Source organism: Daphnia magna, linkage group LG5, assembly GCF_020631705.1.
Source record: "Daphnia magna isolate NIES linkage group LG5, ASM2063170v1.1, whole genome shotgun sequence".
Classification (NCBI taxonomy): Eukaryota; Metazoa; Arthropoda; class Branchiopoda; order Diplostraca; family Daphniidae; genus Daphnia; species Daphnia magna.
The window spans coordinates 3,130,109-3,149,618 of record NC_059186.1 but is presented as its reverse complement, the minus strand read 5'-3'; the positions used below and the strand labels follow the sequence as shown (position 1 = coordinate 3,149,618).

The 19,510-nt window shown below is 41.1% G+C and overlaps 3 protein-coding genes, 3 long non-coding RNA genes and 1 pseudogene across 6 annotated transcripts; 2 read left to right on the top strand and 5 right to left on the bottom strand.

The window, feature by feature from the left end:
- Positions 1–4,686: 4,686 nt before the first annotated feature.
- LOC123472589 lies at positions 4,687–5,405 on the bottom strand (annotated as a pseudogene).
- A 1,608-nt stretch (positions 5,406–7,013) lies between these two features.
- Positions 7,014–7,789, bottom strand: LOC116922281. The gene is made up of 2 exons (XR_006646541.1): positions 7,470–7,789; positions 7,014–7,371 (listed from the first exon to the last, which is right to left on the bottom strand). It is a non-coding gene; the product is annotated as an uncharacterized LOC116922281 (long non-coding RNA).
- LOC116922280 lies at positions 7,495–10,279 on the top strand. Its single transcript, XM_045173438.1, has 7 exons — positions 7,495–7,786; positions 7,864–7,979; positions 8,057–8,188; positions 8,251–8,479; positions 8,557–9,180; positions 9,261–9,437; positions 9,609–10,279. Exons 1-7 carry the CDS (start codon positions 7,495–7,497, stop codon positions 10,277–10,279), a joined length of 2,241 nt encoding a protein of 746 aa, XP_045029373.1.
- A 1,153-nt stretch (positions 10,280–11,432) lies between these two features.
- LOC123466354 lies at positions 11,433–12,812 on the bottom strand. The gene is made up of 2 exons (XM_045173437.1): positions 11,940–12,812; positions 11,433–11,865 (listed from the first exon to the last, which is right to left on the bottom strand). The coding sequence occupies exon 1, from the start codon at positions 12,782–12,784 to the stop codon at positions 12,248–12,250; it is 537 nt and encodes a 178-aa protein (XP_045029372.1). The 5' UTR covers positions 12,785–12,812; the 3' UTR covers positions 11,433–11,865; positions 11,940–12,247.
- An 89-nt stretch (positions 12,813–12,901) lies between these two features.
- LOC116922279 lies at positions 12,902–13,809 on the bottom strand. Its single transcript, XR_006646543.1, has 3 exons — positions 13,447–13,809; positions 13,147–13,372; positions 12,902–13,068 (listed from the first exon to the last, which is right to left on the bottom strand). It is a non-coding gene; the product is annotated as an uncharacterized LOC116922279 (long non-coding RNA).
- A 978-nt stretch (positions 13,810–14,787) lies between these two features.
- LOC123472202 lies at positions 14,788–15,816 on the bottom strand. The gene is made up of 2 exons (XR_006646542.1): positions 15,418–15,816; positions 14,788–15,331 (listed from the first exon to the last, which is right to left on the bottom strand). It is a non-coding gene; the product is annotated as an uncharacterized LOC123472202 (long non-coding RNA).
- A 959-nt stretch (positions 15,817–16,775) lies between these two features.
- LOC116922278 lies at positions 16,776–19,051 on the top strand. The gene is made up of 7 exons (XM_032928656.2): positions 16,776–16,983; positions 17,047–17,731; positions 17,891–18,080; positions 18,140–18,271; positions 18,349–18,500; positions 18,590–18,730; positions 18,806–19,051. The coding sequence occupies exons 1-7, from the start codon at positions 16,883–16,885 to the stop codon at positions 18,917–18,919; spliced, it is 1,515 nt and encodes a 504-aa protein (XP_032784547.2). The 5' UTR covers positions 16,776–16,882; the 3' UTR covers positions 18,920–19,051.
- The last annotated feature ends 459 nt before the right edge of the window (positions 19,052–19,510 follow it).

The following is a 19,510-nucleotide window of genomic DNA, read 5'->3' as shown; positions in this document are numbered from 1 at the left end:
AGTGTATGGTACCATTCGGTACAATTTTCTGAAATTCGGCAGCGTTGCAGCTTAGCGGCAGAATTTAAATTTGTTTTCTTCAAATAGGAGTCCTTACTCCTTATCAAAAGTATTTATTTTGATGGATAACTATGTCTCACGAGTTACACAAATTAGTCATGATCTCTAACAGGCCTGGGATTCACGGATTATCAACGTCTGAAAACTTTCTAGTTAAAAAAAGGTACACCACATTTTCTGTTTATAAATAATTTTTTTCACCTGTCTGTTGAACGCAAGAAGTGAGATACACGAGCAATATAATAATTTGTTACATTAAGATCAAGAATATTTTTAAAGTCGAGACCATCTGTGGAGTTGTCTGCTGACTGCCTGGAATACTTGCTGTCCCATCGCAAAAAATAAAAAGGAAAAACAGGAAGGAAATGGGGGGCGAAATCAAGAGGATGTTTTCTTGTCGATCCAGCAGCTGGATCGACGATGGAATATTCTCAGGCGGAGCAAAGACCTGTACAGCACTCAGCCCAAAGGGATATAGAGACCAGCTAACAGCACTCTGAGAACATGTGAATGGAATCGATGGGCGTGCCCGGCTAATTTATCTGCAGCCATTTAACCTGACCATTCGGGGTACGTGCTGGGTAAACCGGCAAGTGAAACCGAAAAGGAGAAGCTGGGACCAACATTTTTTTTTCTCCTACGGACGGAAGGGAAAGGAGAAGAAAGACCGAGATCCATTTGGAACGAAAATTGTGAATGCCGGAATAAACTGTTTGTTTTGATTGCGGAGCAAAGCAAATCTGTTGGATCACTTCCAACATAACCTCTAGACACTGTTTCTATGCTCCTCCTATCTATATTTTAGTTGGACAAAGACACTTTGATGGCCATCATCTCCCCCCTCCTCCTCCTCCGGCACTCAGTTGCTTCTCTTTCAAGTCGATCCGTGCGCGCAATCTTGAGAAAAAGAAGAAACTGGATGGATAAAAAGCGGAGTAGATGGAAGATTTTTCCCAAGCTGAGGCTTTGACGAGAATTGGTGTGTACACTTCTTTATTGTTTCTGCGTATTTAGTACCCTCTCTATGGACTCTTCATTATTATTTCCCTTTGGCCGTCTCTCGCCCACTCTTTGATTATTTATGCAGGGGTTTCATTTAAATTTCGGGACTCGCATCACGACACGGTCGTACGTAATAAACTGGAGGCCATAGACGTTTATTCCCCAATGAACCATCCCACCGAATCGCACTCTCATTCGCCAACTTCAATCAACTATAAATGAAATTCCCCGAAAAAGATTACACATGTACATTCAACAACAACTCTAAAACTTTGCTTTAAAAAAAAGGCCAAAAACATGTAAACTTTTACTTAAATCTAGGGCTCCGATTAATATGACGAGACACGTTCACCCATGTACATTATACTGGAGTGCCGTTTAATCATCCAGGATGCATCAGAATCTTTAATAAGACCTTTGAATCGTAGATTATAGACCGGAATTCTATAATTCCCCCCCCCCCACCTCTGAGCTCTGACGATATTCGTTGGTACAGAAATTGAAGATGATTGGAGTGACGGCAGGATGAGTTATTCAGTATTCACATAAGTTAATAGAGTCCTGAATAATTGAATACGATCCAAAAATGTACTTTCTCATAGACAGGACCAACGTACAGAGCAGCGCTTGTGAAATTACCCAGGTATTAATAATAGAGAGTTTACGCCGCATACCTATGACAAAGTTGGCATACGTTCATACAAAGACGGCGGTATTTATCGATTCGCCCGGAGGCATAGTTTGCGCGTTTTCTCCCAATCAGTAGCCGTATTGGGCCGATATGCCATCCCCTCAGGGCTGTAATGTATAACAATCCAAAAGACAAGTTACAATTTCCACACTGTCAATAACAACGAATGACGTCCGGGAAAAACTGCCGAGCCGATCGATTTCCGCGGCGTAGCGAGAAAATGAAGAGGAGACAGAAAAAAGTGGACGAAGTGATCCTATCGAGTGGAAAATTGCTTCCTTGCTCCTTATTATAGTCAAATTGCCGGAGAAAGCGGAGAATGAAAAGAAGGAAAGAAAAAAGGGAAGAACACGAGTGGAAAATGCTAGTACTACTTTTAAGATTTGCCATCGCTACCGCTACTTCCCGCACGAGCCTGGCTATGAATACAAATAGGAGCGTTCATCATGCAACAACTATTCCTTACAACTAGACAATCGAATTTCGTTTAGTTTCCTTCCAATGGTATATCTAAATGTTTCAGATTTCAACGAAATTTCCGATTCACGAACGACAATTATTTATGCATTCAAAATGTGAAACTACGCATGTGAAATAGAAAAAAAGTGTGCTGGAATTGTAGTCCCTCGGGAAATTAGCGTATGACCTACGATGTTACAGAGTAGGGGAGGGTGGGGCTAGTTGGTACAATTTTTTAAATTTCTTCTCTGGTTTCTTTAATTTTTCATATTTTGACACCCAAAAAATTGTAAAAGAAAGCTCAGATAACCAGCTTTCTTGTGCTATTTTTTAATTTGATCTACGTTGAAGAATTTATATCGAAATCAACGTTCAAAAAAAAATTGCCTACATGCCCCACTAACGGGGTAAGTTGGCAGTGGTAGTGGGGTAAGTTGGCCCCATGTATTTCAAATACGGATTTCAGTGAAATGTTGATGTTGTAAACAAACTAGAATAAAATTACAATAAACAAAAATCCCATAGTTATTTTAGAGTGGGAAACTCAGAAATAAGTTGTGATAACTTACATAAAGATTAAATAGCCTTAAATGCAAAAAATAAAAAATAATGTACATAATTCAGGCAAACATTTTACAGGTGAACATCGTATAAAGTGAAACACCTAAAATGTGCCAAATTTTGGCCTCTAATGCATACCACTGTTCACCATAAGTCATATCTAGCAAAAATTCGACTTACAATTCCCTGACATTTGGACAGGCCATGTACTATACATATGCATGTATAATGCCTATGCCGACATGCCCCATCTTGCAATGTATCAACTTGCCCCAACCCGGGGTTTATTCAAATACAAATTTTTATTACTCCTTTATAATTGATTAAAACAAATCCATTGTTACAGTTCAATAGAGGACACAATTTTCTATAAAACTAATATTTTTTAAAAATTATATGCATACCAAGAAAAGATAAAATTGATGAATACCAAGCACGCAACTATTGTGGATTTGACGCAAAAAATTTCGTTATTTTCTATTTTCTAAATTATTTGGGATAAATTTATAAAACTTTGCACAAATGTGCGCACAATAAACATCTTTGACTATGAATTATTTCAATAAAACCTCTTTCACACAATTCTTCTAAATTAGGAATTGCAAACTTGCCCTCCTGCCAACTAGCCCCACTCTCCCCTACACTGAGAACTTTGCTACGCCGATCCACCGTTTTCATGGTGAAAACTCTCGAGCTCCAATGCTGTTGCGCTACAGGCCATAAATATGTACATGCTCCTCGCCCGCACAGAGTTGCGCATATTAAACAGAAAAAAGTTCAAACGACAATTTGATTCCTGATGGCCTTGTTATTATTTCCCATAAATTTTCAGGGCACGATTGTCAAGGAAGAGCAACCAAATCTCAAGTAAAAACTCGGATTTCTAGTTGGGTTTCCCTTTTCCCATTGGTGATGTACGTTGAAGGCGATTAGGACGTAGAAAGGGGGGGGGGGAATCTGTTTACGCGCGGTCCCTTGCTGGTTCGCTTCCGAAATAATTGAAGGCAAAAGACACTGTGCGTATCCAATGTCGACCTGTGCCAAAATTCACAGAACGGCCGAGCAGAAGGAGGAAAGGTCCGTGTAGTCCATATTGTACACGTTCAGAGCACACACAAAAAAATAAGATCTAACGAAAGTCGGTATGTGTACATAAAGAAACAGATGCAAAAAAGATAATTATAAGCCTTTGGATATTAGATATCCCACAGCCCATCTTCAAATATGCACAACTCAGTTCACCCGTGAGGTACGGCATTGGGTGCAAGATCTCCATACGAATACGAAAAAAGTGCAAAAAAACTTAAAGCGGGAAACTCAAAATTCAATAATTAATGTTGTACAAAGAAAGCAACTGCAAAGAAATCTGGATTTTGATTGCGTTATTCAAATGCTTTCATTTCCATGACGTATTCAAGGACACACTCTTAGACATTCAGTCAAATTTAATGGACTACATGAATACATTACGACATAATCTAACCTTACGGCGGAATTCCACGACCGAAATGCAACAGAAACTTCACGACATTGGAGACACAGAATATAGATAGAGCTAAATTGTGGGTAAAGACCCATTTAATAATGAAATTAATCTCGACTTAGGCACGAAATCGATCCAGGTCCACAGGTCCGTGAATATCTGCCACGCTCCTCCGTCAAGCAACCGCCACTCGTTACCGCCGACGCATTCACGTAAAGAGCTGCTACAGTTCACGTAATTTACAATCAAATGACACGTCACAGTGAGGAATACACCTGTCCAGTTGACGAGAAGACAAAGTACTGACAATTTTGCATTAGTGGGCGGATATCAACAAGATACAATCAATGGAGGAAAGGTCAGAAAATATCTTAAGAAAAAGAAAAGTAGCAGTAAGGGATCGGATAAAAAGATCTTTTTTTTCCAAGGTCTAACGATTATGTAACCTTCTCTCCCCGCCCTTTAAACTATTGAATTTAAGTGTAATTGTATCGTAACTTTCAAGACGCCCACCACTTGTGATGGTTTAACCACTACACCAAATGGAAGTTTGGAATGTAATCCTGATTGTAATATTCGAGATTACCCCAGCCGAGGAAATGTTGATATAAAACGAGTCTATAATTAAGCAAGTATATTCCGGTACTTGAACCTGAGGCAATCCGGTAGGCTACATATTCGCCCATTGGGAAATGATTTTCATAGTGGAGGGGCTTTATAGATCTATAGATATAAAATTGCAGGGAAATCCCAAAGCCGCAGACAGCAAAATTGAAAAGATGTTGATCTTATTTGGATGGCGGTTGCTGCTGGCTGGAACGACAGCTCAGCATCCAAGTTATATGATGGCCGAGCGTATATATACCAGTCAAACGCTTTCTGCCAATGCGCTCACACATTCGACCGTTTTTCTGTGTTCGAAAAATTCGATATATATTGGATGTCTTGTAATATTAACGATGTCTGACTGTGTATAAAAAACATCAGACTGTCTGCTGCAAGGCGGGTTACAGTATTACAAAATATCTGATCGGACTGGCTGCTGCTGCTGGGTTGGACCAAATCGTGTCGTATCGTTTTCGTTGTTGCGCTTGTGGCTCCTGTCATCTTCTGCAAAACTCAGACTGCTCCAAACTTGACGAAAGAATATCTGGTGGCTGAGACACCTAAATAAAAATTATTTCATTCTGCTGATAATAAACTGATTATTGATTCACTTAACTGAGAAATCTGACAAGTCTTACTTGTTCGGCTATTACATCGACATTAAAAATGGCGAAAATATCATAGATATCTTTCTCGCGAACAGTTTCGTCAATGGAGATACCAATCTAAAAAAAAAAGTTAATTGAATTAACCGAAATAAATAATTCAACAATTAGTACATCTCCATCGGAGGAATAGCGCAAATTGATCTCTTGCGCCTCTGCACGTGCTTTAATATCTTCGACGGGTAAAGACGTTTGAATTTTGAGCGTATCAAAGAATTGACTATTCTGCACTACGTGACCGCCCGACTCCAAACCTGTTCCAATGTAACGTCATTTTTAGATCCACTTTGATTCGTTTCCAACTTTGTTAAATCCGTATACCTTTGACACAGACAACAGTAGAGTGATGAATTCGTTGAGCAATCTTTCGCAAACCGGCAGGGCCATGGTAAACTGGGTAGACCTGAAAACGAATGAATAATTCAATTGTACTGCTACGTGCAATGGAAACAACCGGGGAATTAAAATGGATTTATTAAAATGGACTTAAAAATTAAAAAGGGGAAAAAATATAATGACATTTAATAGTGACGCAGGAAAAAGTTTTTATCAAAACATCAAAAGGGACGGAAAAACATGGACAGAAAGCTTTTTTTCAAAATAATTAAAATTACAGGGCCGTAAATTTTTTTTCCCGGCATCTCAATATTGTTTATGTCTATATTTTATCGAATCGATGGTATGTATAATATTAAAGGCCAGAGGAATGCGAGCACGTTGGAAGCACGTGCAGAAAACCATTAAATCAAATGAAAACCGTTGGATTTTAGGATTTGGTTAAAGTCATGGATACATCACCCAATGTAGTGGGGGGAGGGAGTGGAAAAAGAGCAAAGCGATGAACATGTCTGCTGAATGTAGGGTACTTTAAGTTCAACATGTAACCCTCCCTCTAAAAAATATCCTCTTGGGGATTACACTCTTTACTCCGACTGTGATTGGAGCAATAAGTTACTGGGCGAATTGTCCAAATACTCACCAATAAACATAGAGGAGTGAGTGAGGGAAAACTGATATCCCAAAGGCACTTCATTCATTATGGAATTATCGGAAAAAAATCTCATTTCTTGTTTGACCATTGGCAAGGGAGTGCTATGGATCGCTACATTGAGTTGACTGGTGCTCGTAGAAAATCTATTGTTTTAATTGACCGCGTTGGTCAATGGATTTGGCATCGAAATGGTTTTGTAGCAGGCAACACAAGGTATGTATTTTACTTATTAACACGTGTGTGTGAGTTTCGATATTGTGTGCTAAGTGTTAGTGTGTGCAAGTCAATAGTGACCAACTTTTATTGAATTAACAAATCGCTTTTTTGTTAAAGATACCGTTGTTCCAGCTACACCGAAAGAAGATGCCGGGCAAGTGTTGTTCCCGATTTACACGGTATATACCATGCGCATGGCCACCACAATCACGAAATCCATCAAGCCGTGATTTGTCGACACACTTTCATTGAATGGTGCCGAGAAAGAGCTAGAACAACAAATATCCGGCCGCATGCTATTTATTTGGAGGCATTGAGAAGGTAATATTTTTTTAATGACTAGAAATGACTAGAAATCTGTAACTGTGTGGATGGGAGGATTTAACATTAAGTTTGAACATTAATCAAATAACTGATTTACGGGGGAACAACGTACCTTCTGTCTAATGTAGTCACCCATCCCACAAGCTAATTGTGATAACCAACCTAAACACTACAACCTACGTAGATGTAGGATAATCCGCTACTTAATGTTACTTAATTACTTCTCTAAGGTTTCCTGGCCCTCCTCCATGCCCATTCCAGGAAATTAGAGCGACGATATATCGGGCGCGGAGAGAGACGAACCCCAGGATCCCTGTCAGTCCAGAAGAATTGGCGGAGTTAATCGAAAGTGTTCCTCGTTATAAGTAAGAAACAACATTATAGTTCACAGAAAAAAACTAATTAAAATACCTTTCTATTATTGAAATCATGCAGCATGGATTTGAATGGGGAACATTGGTTCTTTTTTGGTCGTGTCACTGCAGGGAATGAACACGCTTTGATTTTCATCAATGTTGGAGCGTTGCCGGCGTTAGTGGAAGCTTGGTCTGCCCATATGGATGCAACCTTCCACAGCACACCAAGAGGGTATTATCAGTTGGCAAGTGTTCATGGCAAAACCCACGGAATTTCTATTCAAGTTGCCACGTTCTTGATGACCGCGAAGACGCAAGCTCTTTACGAAGTATGCCTGGCACGCCTAAAGGAAATATGCCTGCAACAAACAGGTAGGATATCTAAATAAATCAAAGATTTCGTTATGTAATGCAAACATTTTAAATTAAATTAATATAACGACTCATAGGGAGAGTACCAGCTCCGGAGTTGGTAGTCGGCGATTATGAGCTGGCCCTACTACAAGCCATGTCGAGAGCTTTCCTTGGCGCTAGATCCCGCGGCTGTCACTACCACAGCGGAAACGTATGTTTTTCTCCCTATAAGCGTTAAATTGGAATGTTTTATATTACTGTTTGTGTTTTATTTAAAAATTTATACAGGCTATTTACCAATATGCAGCCAGAATTGGTTTGACTGCCGCCTACCGAGAAAATGAAGCTGTAAGAAGATTGATCAAGATGTCCATCGCGCTCGCGCTTTTGCCGGCACTTCTTGTGTGGGACGGCTTTGAGGTAACTGGAAATAAAAAGTTAAATTATAGTTTTTGTTTTTACATGTAATATAACTTAAAAAGGTTATCCAACAATGTTTGGAAGAGTTACCGGATAATGTTGGACCTCAGACGAGGGTCCAACTAAGACAATTTCTTTCCTACGTCAGGAGCTTTTGGCTGGAGAGGATCGGACCCGAACGATTTTGCGTTTACAAAGATGCAAACCGCACCAACAACCTATTGGAAGCGCAACACCGGCTATTCAACGCCATCGTCGGTTTAGCTCACTCTGCTCCCTGGCTGTTCCTAGGTAAACAAATTAAAATTAGGAACTAATATTAGTACATACAACAAGTGAGAATAACTTAAACAAATAATTTTTTTCAGAAAAACTGCAGGAATTCGGAATGCTGGCTGTATACGATTTTCTTGCTGTAAGCGCTGGAAGACCAGTTAGGGCTACCATGCGCCGACAGCAAGTAGTTCGTAACAGGAACCTCAGGCGGTTGCTCAACAACCTCGACGAAGACCGGATTACCATTAGAGAATTCTTGATCTCCGCCGGAAATGAATTTGAATTCTATGATGGCAATAATGGTGGCAACAATGCTGGGGAATTCGAAGATTATTACCTTCCAATGGAGGAAGCCAGAGCTGCCTTTGAAGTGCTCCTGTTCGTTGGAGTGTTGCCCGGCGAACATGACGACGAAGGAGAAAATGATGATGGTGTAGTAGCCCCCGAAAATGATCCTGCTGGGAATCCTCCTGACGAAGACGTTGTTGAGAATCCTTTTGACGCAGCCGCTGCTGAAAATCCTGTTGACGCAGCCGTTGCTGAGAATCCTGTTGACGCAGCCGCTGCTGAAAATCCTGTTGACGCAGCCGCTGCTGAGAATCCTGTTGACGCAGCCGCTGCTGAGAATCGTCTTGATGCAGCCGCTGCGTTAAATGAGCCTGCTGAAGCCGCCGTTCGTGGTCGTGGCCAAAGAGCTGGGCGTGGACAACGAGCAGGCCGTGTCGGCGAAGACCCAGACCGTGAAGAAGATCTGCCTCCTGTTCGTGTCCAAAGAGCTGGGCGCGCCAACGAGCAGGCCGCGGTGGCGTAGGACCAGGCCTTGGCGGCGTAGGAGCAGTCCGTGGCGACGAAGAACCAGCAGACCGTGGAGAAGATCTGCCTCCTGTTCGTGGTCGTGGCCAAAGAGCTGGGCGTGGCCAGCGAGCAGTCCGCGGTGGCGTAGGAGCAGGCCGTGGCCGAGTAGGAGCAGTCCGTGGTGACGAAGAACCAGCAGACCGTGGAGAAGATATGCCTCCTGTTCGTGGTCGTGGCCAAAGAGCTGGGCGTGGCCAACGAGCAGGCCGTGGCGGCGTAGGAGCAGGCCGTGAAGAATATCTGCCTCCTGTTCGGGGTCGAGGCCAAAGAGCTGGGCGTGGCCAACGAGCAGGCCGTGGTGGCGTAGGAGCAGGCCATGGCGACGAAGAACCAGGCCGTGAAGAATATCTGCCTCCTGTTCGTGGTCGAGGCCAAAGAGCTGGGCGTGGCCAACGAGCAGGCCGTGGTGGCGTAGGAGCAGGCCGTGGTGGCGTAGGAGCAGGCCGTGGCGACGAAGAACCAGGCCGTGGAGAAGATCTGCCTCCTGCCGGTAACTTAGTGGACCTAGATTGGGAAATCCCAGACGATCCCGAATGGGCACGGAGACTGCAGGACATCTTTGACCGCCAGAATGCACAGCACCTGCAAAGAAGGGATGATGTTATGGAAAGACTACAACAAGTTCGTCTAAGAAGACAACAAGAGAAGGAAATTTTATTTGAAGAAGAAGTAGCTATGATGGAAGTTGAAGAAGAAATTCCATTCTTAGCTTATGACCCGGCCGCAATTCGCGAGATAAACAACGAAGTTGCTGATGGCACTTGCACAGTCTGTTTAGACAATCAAGCGGATCATTCGCTTCGTCCATGCCAGCACATTTTTTGTTTAAATTGTATTGATACCTTACGTGCGAGACTTTGCCCGTTATGTCGGGCGCCGATTGCTGATGTTGTAACTGTCGATCCTCGAGCAGTGGTGGCTGCCAACGCCTTGCTGGCGATAAACCAACCACCCAATTAGTAATCTTGGAACAAATAAACTGAAGAAAATTCACAAAAATGTTGTCATTAATCAGTTATTAATCAAATAAAACAAACAAATAAAGAAAAAAGAATATTGCTTAAAGAGATAGATTATTATCAGCTTATTATCAGCAGAATGAAAGAATACATTGTGCAAAAACGTGTATAGATTAGATTACTGGATAGATTGGATCATGAGCTCACCTTCGTTGTGTAACAGAATTCCCATTCTGCAAGCATGGCTTCTTCACTTTACCTCCCCCACATCCCTCGTCCCACAGCCTCCACTTGAACCTACCATAAGTCTGCAAGCAGCAACAGAATAGAACTTTTTCCCATCGACTCCCCAAAAGACACCTGCACCGCCCGAAGACATATTTTATATCAGCCGACTAACACGGGAGCACCCTCGTCTAGCCGGGAACTCCTCGAACATCTTTTTACCTGTTCCCACGCCTAGAATATTCATGCACCTGCACTGCACGCGCCAGAACATTCAACCCCTTTTTAGATTAAGATCACAATGCATAAATAACCGTAGATATAGAAATAGTTTTACTAATTATTTACTTAAACCCTAATTAAGTGACCTGTCCGAACTGTCACCACAGTTCGGGGGTGGCTTTAACACAGGACTATTAAATACTAATTTATACCTCAAACTCACGCTTTCTCCCGTAAATCTCACGACTTAAAACTATAATTCTTCCCACCCCTCCGTGACTCATCCTAGCGGATGGGTACCCTTTCACCTCCCTAAAATTCGACTTAAGTGAGTTGACAGAACTGTCAACTCGAGTCGGGGGTGGCTTTCGCACGGAGCCTTCTTTCCCTATTGTTTTCTTTATTCAGGTCACGGCCGCATCTTTTCCATATAAAAGGCCGTGACTTTCCTTTCATAGACAGACAGTTCTGTTCAGTTCGGTACAGTTCATCAGTTCTGTTAAGTTCTGTTAGCTAGTACAGCTCCCTTCGAGCTCTGTGACTTTTCCGCTCATATGACTTAACAGTATCGGTAAAGCTCAGTTAAGTTGATTTGTGAAGTGAATATTTTCCGCTCACGCTACCCAACTGCTCCAACTGGTATGTCACACCTCTATTTATTTAGGTCTGTAGCTTAGACTTAGTAACCAATACATTTGCATTGTGGATCAGCCGTCTCCTTTTTATTTATTTAAACCGCTTTTAATTTAATTATTCCGTAAACGGAAGAATGAGTAAATCCATGATCCCTTTACAGTTGTAGGACGAGGAGCATGACGGGCAATGTCGCAGGGAGGCGCAGGGCCCGCAGAGGGAGCCGTTGGCCTGGTGAGTCCAGTTGACGTAGAGGCCCGGCTCGTTAGAGCCGCAAACTTGGCAGACGGCGCACCACTTGCACTTCCAATTGCCCTGCGGCACGTAGTCCAGCGGCGGATCCATGCAGTAAATGTGGTAGGAGATGTCGCACTCGTCGCACAGGAGGAGACGGGCCTCGTCATGACGCTCGCCACACCCTTCACACACCGTACAGTCCAGGCAGCGCCAGCCCTTTTGCAAAATGACTTTGGTGACCTTGACGTTGGCGCAGAACGAATGGTAGCACTGTAAATGGACCAGACGGACGGGAAATTTGAATTTATTTTTAAAAAAAAAGAATTTTGATATGACAATTATACCTGGCCACACTGGGCGCAAGAGATAAGACGGCCTTCCTGGTCCAAACCGAAAGAACAGCACATGGCACAAGCGTCTTGCTCCAAACAAAACTGACGGATGACGAACAAAGCATCAACTTGTTCCCCAGGCAGGGCTCCCCTTCAATTTCTCCACCACCAGTCGATAAAACACTGCCCGACGCCACTCCTTTACCGGCCCCGCCTCCACTACCAGTCCCATCTGCTGGCCGTTGGAGACCGACTCTAGGGGCACCGAAAACGCCCCGCATCTTTGGTTTGGGTCCTCTCTTCCGTCCGAAATCGACCAACTAGTTGGCCTTGCGGTTATAAGCAGCGCCTCCGCCGCTGTTGGATCCAGCGACTCCAAATAACGAGGCTTTGCCCGATCCTTTGGGTCGGCCACCACCTCCCCCATCGGTCGCAGTCGCACCATTCATCCGCTTCCGGGCGATTTTACCAGCAGACTGCTGCTGTTGAGACGCCATGAACTTCTGTCCGACTCCAACGGCCAACGGTTTCGTCTCTTCTTGTTGGATTTGTTGTTGCTGAAGCTCGTCAGAGTAGGTGGGGGTGCCAGGAACATCAACGTCAATCATGGCCTGCTGCTGATGCGTCGTCGTCTGTTGCTGCATATTGTCTTGACTAACCGATCCCTGATTGCTTTCCGACAGCGGATCGAGTTTGATGGCCGATTTGGGGGTCGGCACAGGCGACGAGACTTTGCAGGGAGGACAAAGATACTCGTAGTCGGAATTCATGTCTTTCTTGCGATGAACAAACGTCCGATCCGCTTCCGGATCGCATCCAGAGTGCACGTATTTGCGACATCGTGTGCACTGGCTCATTTCTCGCTGCGAATGGCGATAAGCTTTAACGCACCTGATTGAGCAGAAACGTGAAAAAAAAAATAATTAGAATGAGAAACCAATTTGTAGAGGTGAAAAAGTAAATGACTTACATGGGGCAGGAAACGCCCTTGTTCCTCTGTTGATAACAGGAATCGCAGACGGTGAAACAAGCTTGCCAGCGAAATGAAGGACTCGATCCGGGCGTCCTTGACCCGCAATCGGCGCACACCCGGCAATTTTTGCATTTCCAGCCAAGTTTGGGAATGTTGGAAATCAACGGCCTGTCATGAAATTTTCCAAAATTTGTCAACTCGTCACTTCTGGCGAAATCATTTAGAAACGGAAGAAAATCAACTCACCGGACACAGGAGGGGTTGTAATTTTTGTCAAAAGTGTCGCAGACGAGCATTTTGGTTCGGTCGGTGACAGCCTTGGCCCCAGTCCAGTTCCCTGTTGGTCCACTGGAGTCCTGCAGGTGATGCAAACTTTGCACTCGTTGCATTTCCAGGCCGTTCAGACTCCCGGGCCGCTACCCAGTCCGACACAGGAGCCGTGGTAATGTTTTCCGCAGGCCACGCAAAAGAGCTGAGCATTTTTTAAGTAAGAGCATTCCGTTAGAATCGATAGAAAGTTGTAATGATTCATTGTTGATTCATTACCTGATTGGTCACATTGGATTGGGAATGACAGACGGCACAATTAGCGTCTGATGGGCCGGCCATGATCGATCCCTGATGAATATGATCCGGACAATGCAATCCTCTCTCAAAAGAATCTCTTTTTCAAAAGAAAGAAAGAGGGGGTGGGGGAAAAAGGGGGAAAAGGGGGAAAAAGGTGGTTTAATAAAGGAATTTATAGATCATGACTAGAGATCAGATAGAAATTTAAAAAAATTCGCACAACAAGGGGAATATCTAAGCTATATCTACAAAAAAATACAACATTGAAAGGTTAATGGTTTACTTACAATTTTACGGTGTGTGAAGACCCAAATCAGTAAGCCAACGAGGAAAAATAATGGCTTTCAGAAAGTTCGTTCGACGTGCCACCATACGGCATAGGACGAGCATAGCTTTGATCATTCCTCTCAGCCCTTTCCCCGATCGTAGTTTTTACTTCGTAGTCTGTGGTGATACGCACCCCAGTCAGGGATACGGCGATCGTGTACCTTACTATTATCACAGACTACGAAGTAAAGACCGATATCCCCTATCTCATTGTGTAGGCGATGCTCGGTCTTCACCGCTAGGGGCATGGCGTACGTATTTGACAAATTTTTCAGCTTTTTCAAATTTTAGTACTGAATACGTGCTTCACAAACACGTATTAGTAAGAATTGTAGTTAACTTTATTTCTTCAATTGTACACCTTAATTTTCTAGATCCCCTTCCGATATCCCGTGAATTATTTCAGAATTTAATTCTGATTTTCGGGTGCGTTTCTTAAAATTCTTATTTACCCCATCTTTTTCACCATTTATCGGTAGGATACAGCTCATCGTGAAACGCTGCATTTCAGACAGCATTTTCATCGCTCTGACAGAAGCTGACAGAACACAGAAGTGCGAACTGCGAAGTGCTGTTGTTTATTTTCTTTTTTGATGATGACATTCATCAAGATCCCATCCTAACCCAAAGATGAGGAACTATTTAAAACATGGTCACATAAGATTCCTAGGAAGGAAGTCAAAAAATTACTCTCCTCATCTACGTTTTGTGATAGACATTTAATGGACCACAAAATAAATATTCACAATTAATAAACTAAATAGGAAATGTTTATAGGCAACTTCCTACGAAGGGATTGAGAAGTGGTCGTTTGTGAATAGAGCTGTAACACTACAGCCCAATTATTGACCATTCTATGGAACTCTTTAGTCTAAAGTTAATATGATGAACTTTAAAGCAACGGTGATCTAAATCAAGATATACCTATACCTAAAAAAGGCAGGTTAAGTGTTTGTAATATTATTTGGCTAAACAGAAATGTGACTGCACAGCCACAGTTTCAACATGTCTATTTCACCAATTGCAGAATATTCAACACACATGATTTATTACAGCGTAGCAAAACATTACCCGTTCTACATAATAGTTGGCTCTGTGCTCTACCTAACTCTGGAAGAAGTGCTAGCGACTACTATTGTGTTATTCATAAACAAATAGTTGTTTATCAATTGTAACATGTTTTTTAATTGAACTATAACAAATCATTACCTTCAAAAATACTAGGAACAGCATTACTTTTTAGTTTCCAATATGTCCGAGGATTGAAAACCACTTTTCCTCCAATCAGTATTTCATCTTGCTTAACCATTTCGTGGTCTATAAAATGGTTATCACAAACCTTGGATGAAGCATGTAATTTTGAGCCTGCCTTTCTAGGAATCTTCTGTGACCTTTGTTGAAATAGTTCCTCATCTTTTGGTGTTTTGAAATATCTTACTTTTTTTTCACTTGTTTGACAACTGCTGCCTTCACCTGCATGCTCCACTATTCTATTTTTGTAGCTGTTTTTGCAGCCAATTACACAACAATATGTCATCTCCTATAAAAAACATATTCTTATGATTTTCAGTTATTGCCAATAAAGCGAATACTACTTAATGTCTAACAAAGATAGTACAATACCTTTTTCTTTGTGCAGATGGTCCCAGAAATACATCAAATTCAAACACTATTGCTTTAATAAGAATTTGATCTTGATAAATGTCAACATCAATATATCAGAGTAGCAACGGTAGCAACAGAACTTCGCGCTCATTTCATAGCGATAAAAAAATTGCTGTCTGAAATGCAGCGTTTCATGATGAGCTGTATGCTACCAAAAGATAGTGAAAAAGATGGGGTAAATAAGAATTTTAAGAAACGCACCTGAAAATCAGAATTAAATTCTGAAATAATTCACGGGATATCGGAAGGGGATCTAGAAAATTAAGGTGTACAATTGAAGAAATAAAGTTAACTACAATTCTTGCTAATACGTGTGTGTGAAGCACGTATTCAGTACTAAAATTTGAAAAAGCTGAAAAATTTGTCAAATACGTACGCCATGCCCCTAGCGGTTAAGACCGAGCATCGCCTACTGGATTTCTCTCAGCCTTATGGCGATGATATCGGCATGGTATAGGAGTTAACTGGTACGCGTACTTCCCAGAGCCGTCGACTGGGAAAATGGGACGAAAATTGGAATCTTCAACATCGGCAACTCTGGCCGGGTGTGTAACTAGAGGGCCTACTTTAACGTAGGCTCTTATGGGACTACCCCCTTTGAATTGTTACATTAAGGTGTTTGATTTTTTTTTTCATTTAGAAAAATTTTTATCGTGCGTAGAATTAATTTTTATGCAAAGTTCATTTTTTGGATTTTAATTTAAAAATGCTTGTATAATTAAAAAAAAATAAAAATGGTCCAAGATTTTCTGAAAGTCTTTAACTTTCCACTTCTGCTAGACTGTTCCACATTATATATAAAAAGCGGAATTTGTTCTTTGGAAGTGATTGCCATGGTGATTGCACTGCTCATCTCAAATAAATTGTTTTAAGATCAAACGACGACAATTTTATTATTATTATTATATTATAAATTAGGGCTGCAAACAATGGTGAATCGACCAGCCAAAATGTAAACAATCTACGTCCATTTACGAGACGCAAACGTAACTGCTCCAAAGAACAAATTCCGCATTATATATTAATAATGTGGAACTGTCTAGCAGAAGTGGAAAGTTAAAGACTTTCAGAAATTCTTGGACCATTTTTATTTTTTTTTAATTATACAAACAATTTTAAATTAAAATCCAAAAAATGAACTTTGCATAAAAATTAATTCTACATACGATAAAAATTTTTCTAAATGAAAAAAAAAATTCAAACACCTTAATGTAACAGTTCAAAAGGGGTAGTCCCATAAGAGCCTACGTTAAAGTAGGCCCTCTAGTTACACACCCGGCCAGAGTTGCCAAAATAGACGATTCCAATTTTTGTCCCACTTTCGCCCTCTCGAGTACGCGTACCATATAACTCCTATACCATGATATCGGTCTTTACTTCGTAGTCTGTGCTATTATATTGTGATTTTAGAGTCGTAAAAAGGATGAATGAACAAAAATCGTGGAAATCAATCTGTATTTTTAACTTCGAGTTCAAGAGCCCATCGGTAGAAGTTTGGTGTAATTTTACGCAGTCATTTTTAAAGTAAGCAAATTAAACAGTTATTGGTGGATACTGTTGGTAAGAAGTGTTTACTTCTCTTTTTAGTGATACACAGTTACTTGCCCAGGGATTGGACCATTGTTTAGATAATAGTACAGTAGGGGCATCTGTAAATGTTATTGATAAAGTTAATCTGAGCACCTTGGAGAGTGATTGGATTGAATACTGGAGTGAACAGGGCAACAAGCTGGTTCTCGAAAGCTGGATTGAAAAATACATAAATTTCATTGATACCACAAATCAAAAGTTTCAAGAGGAAAACAGTGAAAATTGCCCAGACAGCACCCATGACAAGGAATCTTCAGAATCAACAAATCATAAATGGACAAATTTGTGGGAAGAACATCAACTTGAACAATACCTGTACTATCAAAATTGGTTCTCACAGTGGTGGAGTGAGCAGGAGCTAATAAGCAAAATTGCTGATGTTGCCAATGAACAGCCCAATTCTGAAGTAAACGAAGAATCCTTAGCAGACGAGGTTTCTGCTGCAGTACTTGATTTTGAGTACCTTACTCTTCAAACAAACATAGACATGGAGGTGACTTTGTTGCCTTCAGATGCCATTGACCCTAATCACTCTGAAAAGGGAATTTTAGAAAAAACTCGAGACTTTTTGGTTGGTTTCGGACTGGCAAGCAACATGAACAAAACAGGCTCAAATATTAGTAGTTGCAAAGTATTGGCTATGAAGAAAAAGAAAAAGAAGAAGAAAAGCAAGAATAAGAAGGTAATTTTCATTTTTCTGCTACTCTATTATATTCTACATCGCACATTTTCATGAATAATAGACAGGATAACATTGAAAAGTGCTGAAAAAAATATATATAAATCTTCAGAAGCTGTCTGCAAATTGCATGCTTAAAAATTACATTGTAAACTTATTCAGTTATACCACAGCAAAATGGCTGCTGAGCAACTTGCATGCTATGTGAAGACTGATGATAAGAAAGAGGAAGATGAAGAAACCCAGACTGCATGTTCGCCTGAAGTACTAGAAAACAAAGAGTTGACGAAGTACTGGGCTCAACGTTACAGACTGTTTTCAAGATTTGATCAAGGCATAAAACTAGATTACGGTGCCAAATGTTTAAATTATAAAGTATGCAATTACTGAACTTACCTAGTCTTTATCTAGACTCCTGGTTTTCAGTGACACCTGAACGCATTGCTAGACATATTGCAGCCAGATGCCGTTGTGATTTAATAGTTGATGCATTTTGTGGAGCTGGAGGAAACTCCATACAGTTTGCCTTTAAGTGTGAAAGAGGTATATCATTATACATAACTTTGTTGTTAACATGACCTAAGAAACTCACTAATTTCAATCTTGAATACTTTGAATAGTCATTGCCATAGATATTGATCCTGTAAAAATAGAGCTAGCTCGACATAACGCTTCTGTGTATGGAGTAGCTGATCGTATTGAATTTATTGTCGGAGACTTTTTCCAGCTTGCTCCTAGTTTGAAGGCTGACGTAGTCTTTCTTTCGCCTCCGGTAACTTAAAACCATGATGTTATGTTTCTATAACTAGTTGTACGTATCTATTATTACGTCCACTAATCTCTAGCTCTTGTTGTCATTAGTGGGGAGGGCCAAAATATCTCGAAGCGCCACAATTCAATCTTGAAGACATGCAGCCAAATGGATTTGAAATTTTTAAAGCCGCACGAAGAATTACACCTAACCTGGCATATTTTCTTCCCAGGAATACCAATGTTGATCAAGTAAGAATTTTTTGTGCCGAACAATTTCCTTCTAGTTGTCGTTAAATTGCCTGACAATAATGTTTATTCTTCGAGGTTATTGAACTTGCAGCCAGCGACGGGAAAGCTGAAATTGAGCAAAACATATTAAATAATAAAGTCAAAACAATTACCGCTTATTATGGAGAATTGATTCGTGATTCCGAGTGACGGAAGACGATTAAGTCACGTATCTCGAAATATGTTCGTATTGTGAATCATTGTCGATATCGTGAATCATTTCCGAATACACAAGATTGTACATGTCTGACGAAGCATTCGCAGATAGCAAATAAAAGAAAATAGCTGCTTCTGTCTTCACGTTATTATAATCATGTACGTACTCGATTTTCAGTCATTTGCAATTTAATTGCACAGTCTGCGCTGCATTGTTCACCATTGTTTAGCCTGTTGATATCGAATAGGAACAGTTTTCCCAACTAACGGTCAACGCAGCCAGTTGATTGTGTAAACAGAATCCAATTTTTGTTATACAGGAAATCGCATATTACATTCATTATTATTTAGTTTTCCCCCGTATCGTTTTGCGTTTTAAATAACGCGGTGGCTTGCTTGTTCTAGCAATTTCCTGTAATGAACAAAGATTTAAGGAGCTTCCGAAAGCCAATTTATTCCATGTTTTACTGAAAATGATTGAACAAATTCAAGTTCTTTAATGTCTTTAAAACCGTGACCGTAAGACTACTCCTTTTTCACGTACGCTACGTAACACGTATAGGGGAGCATAGGGGACAGTCATCG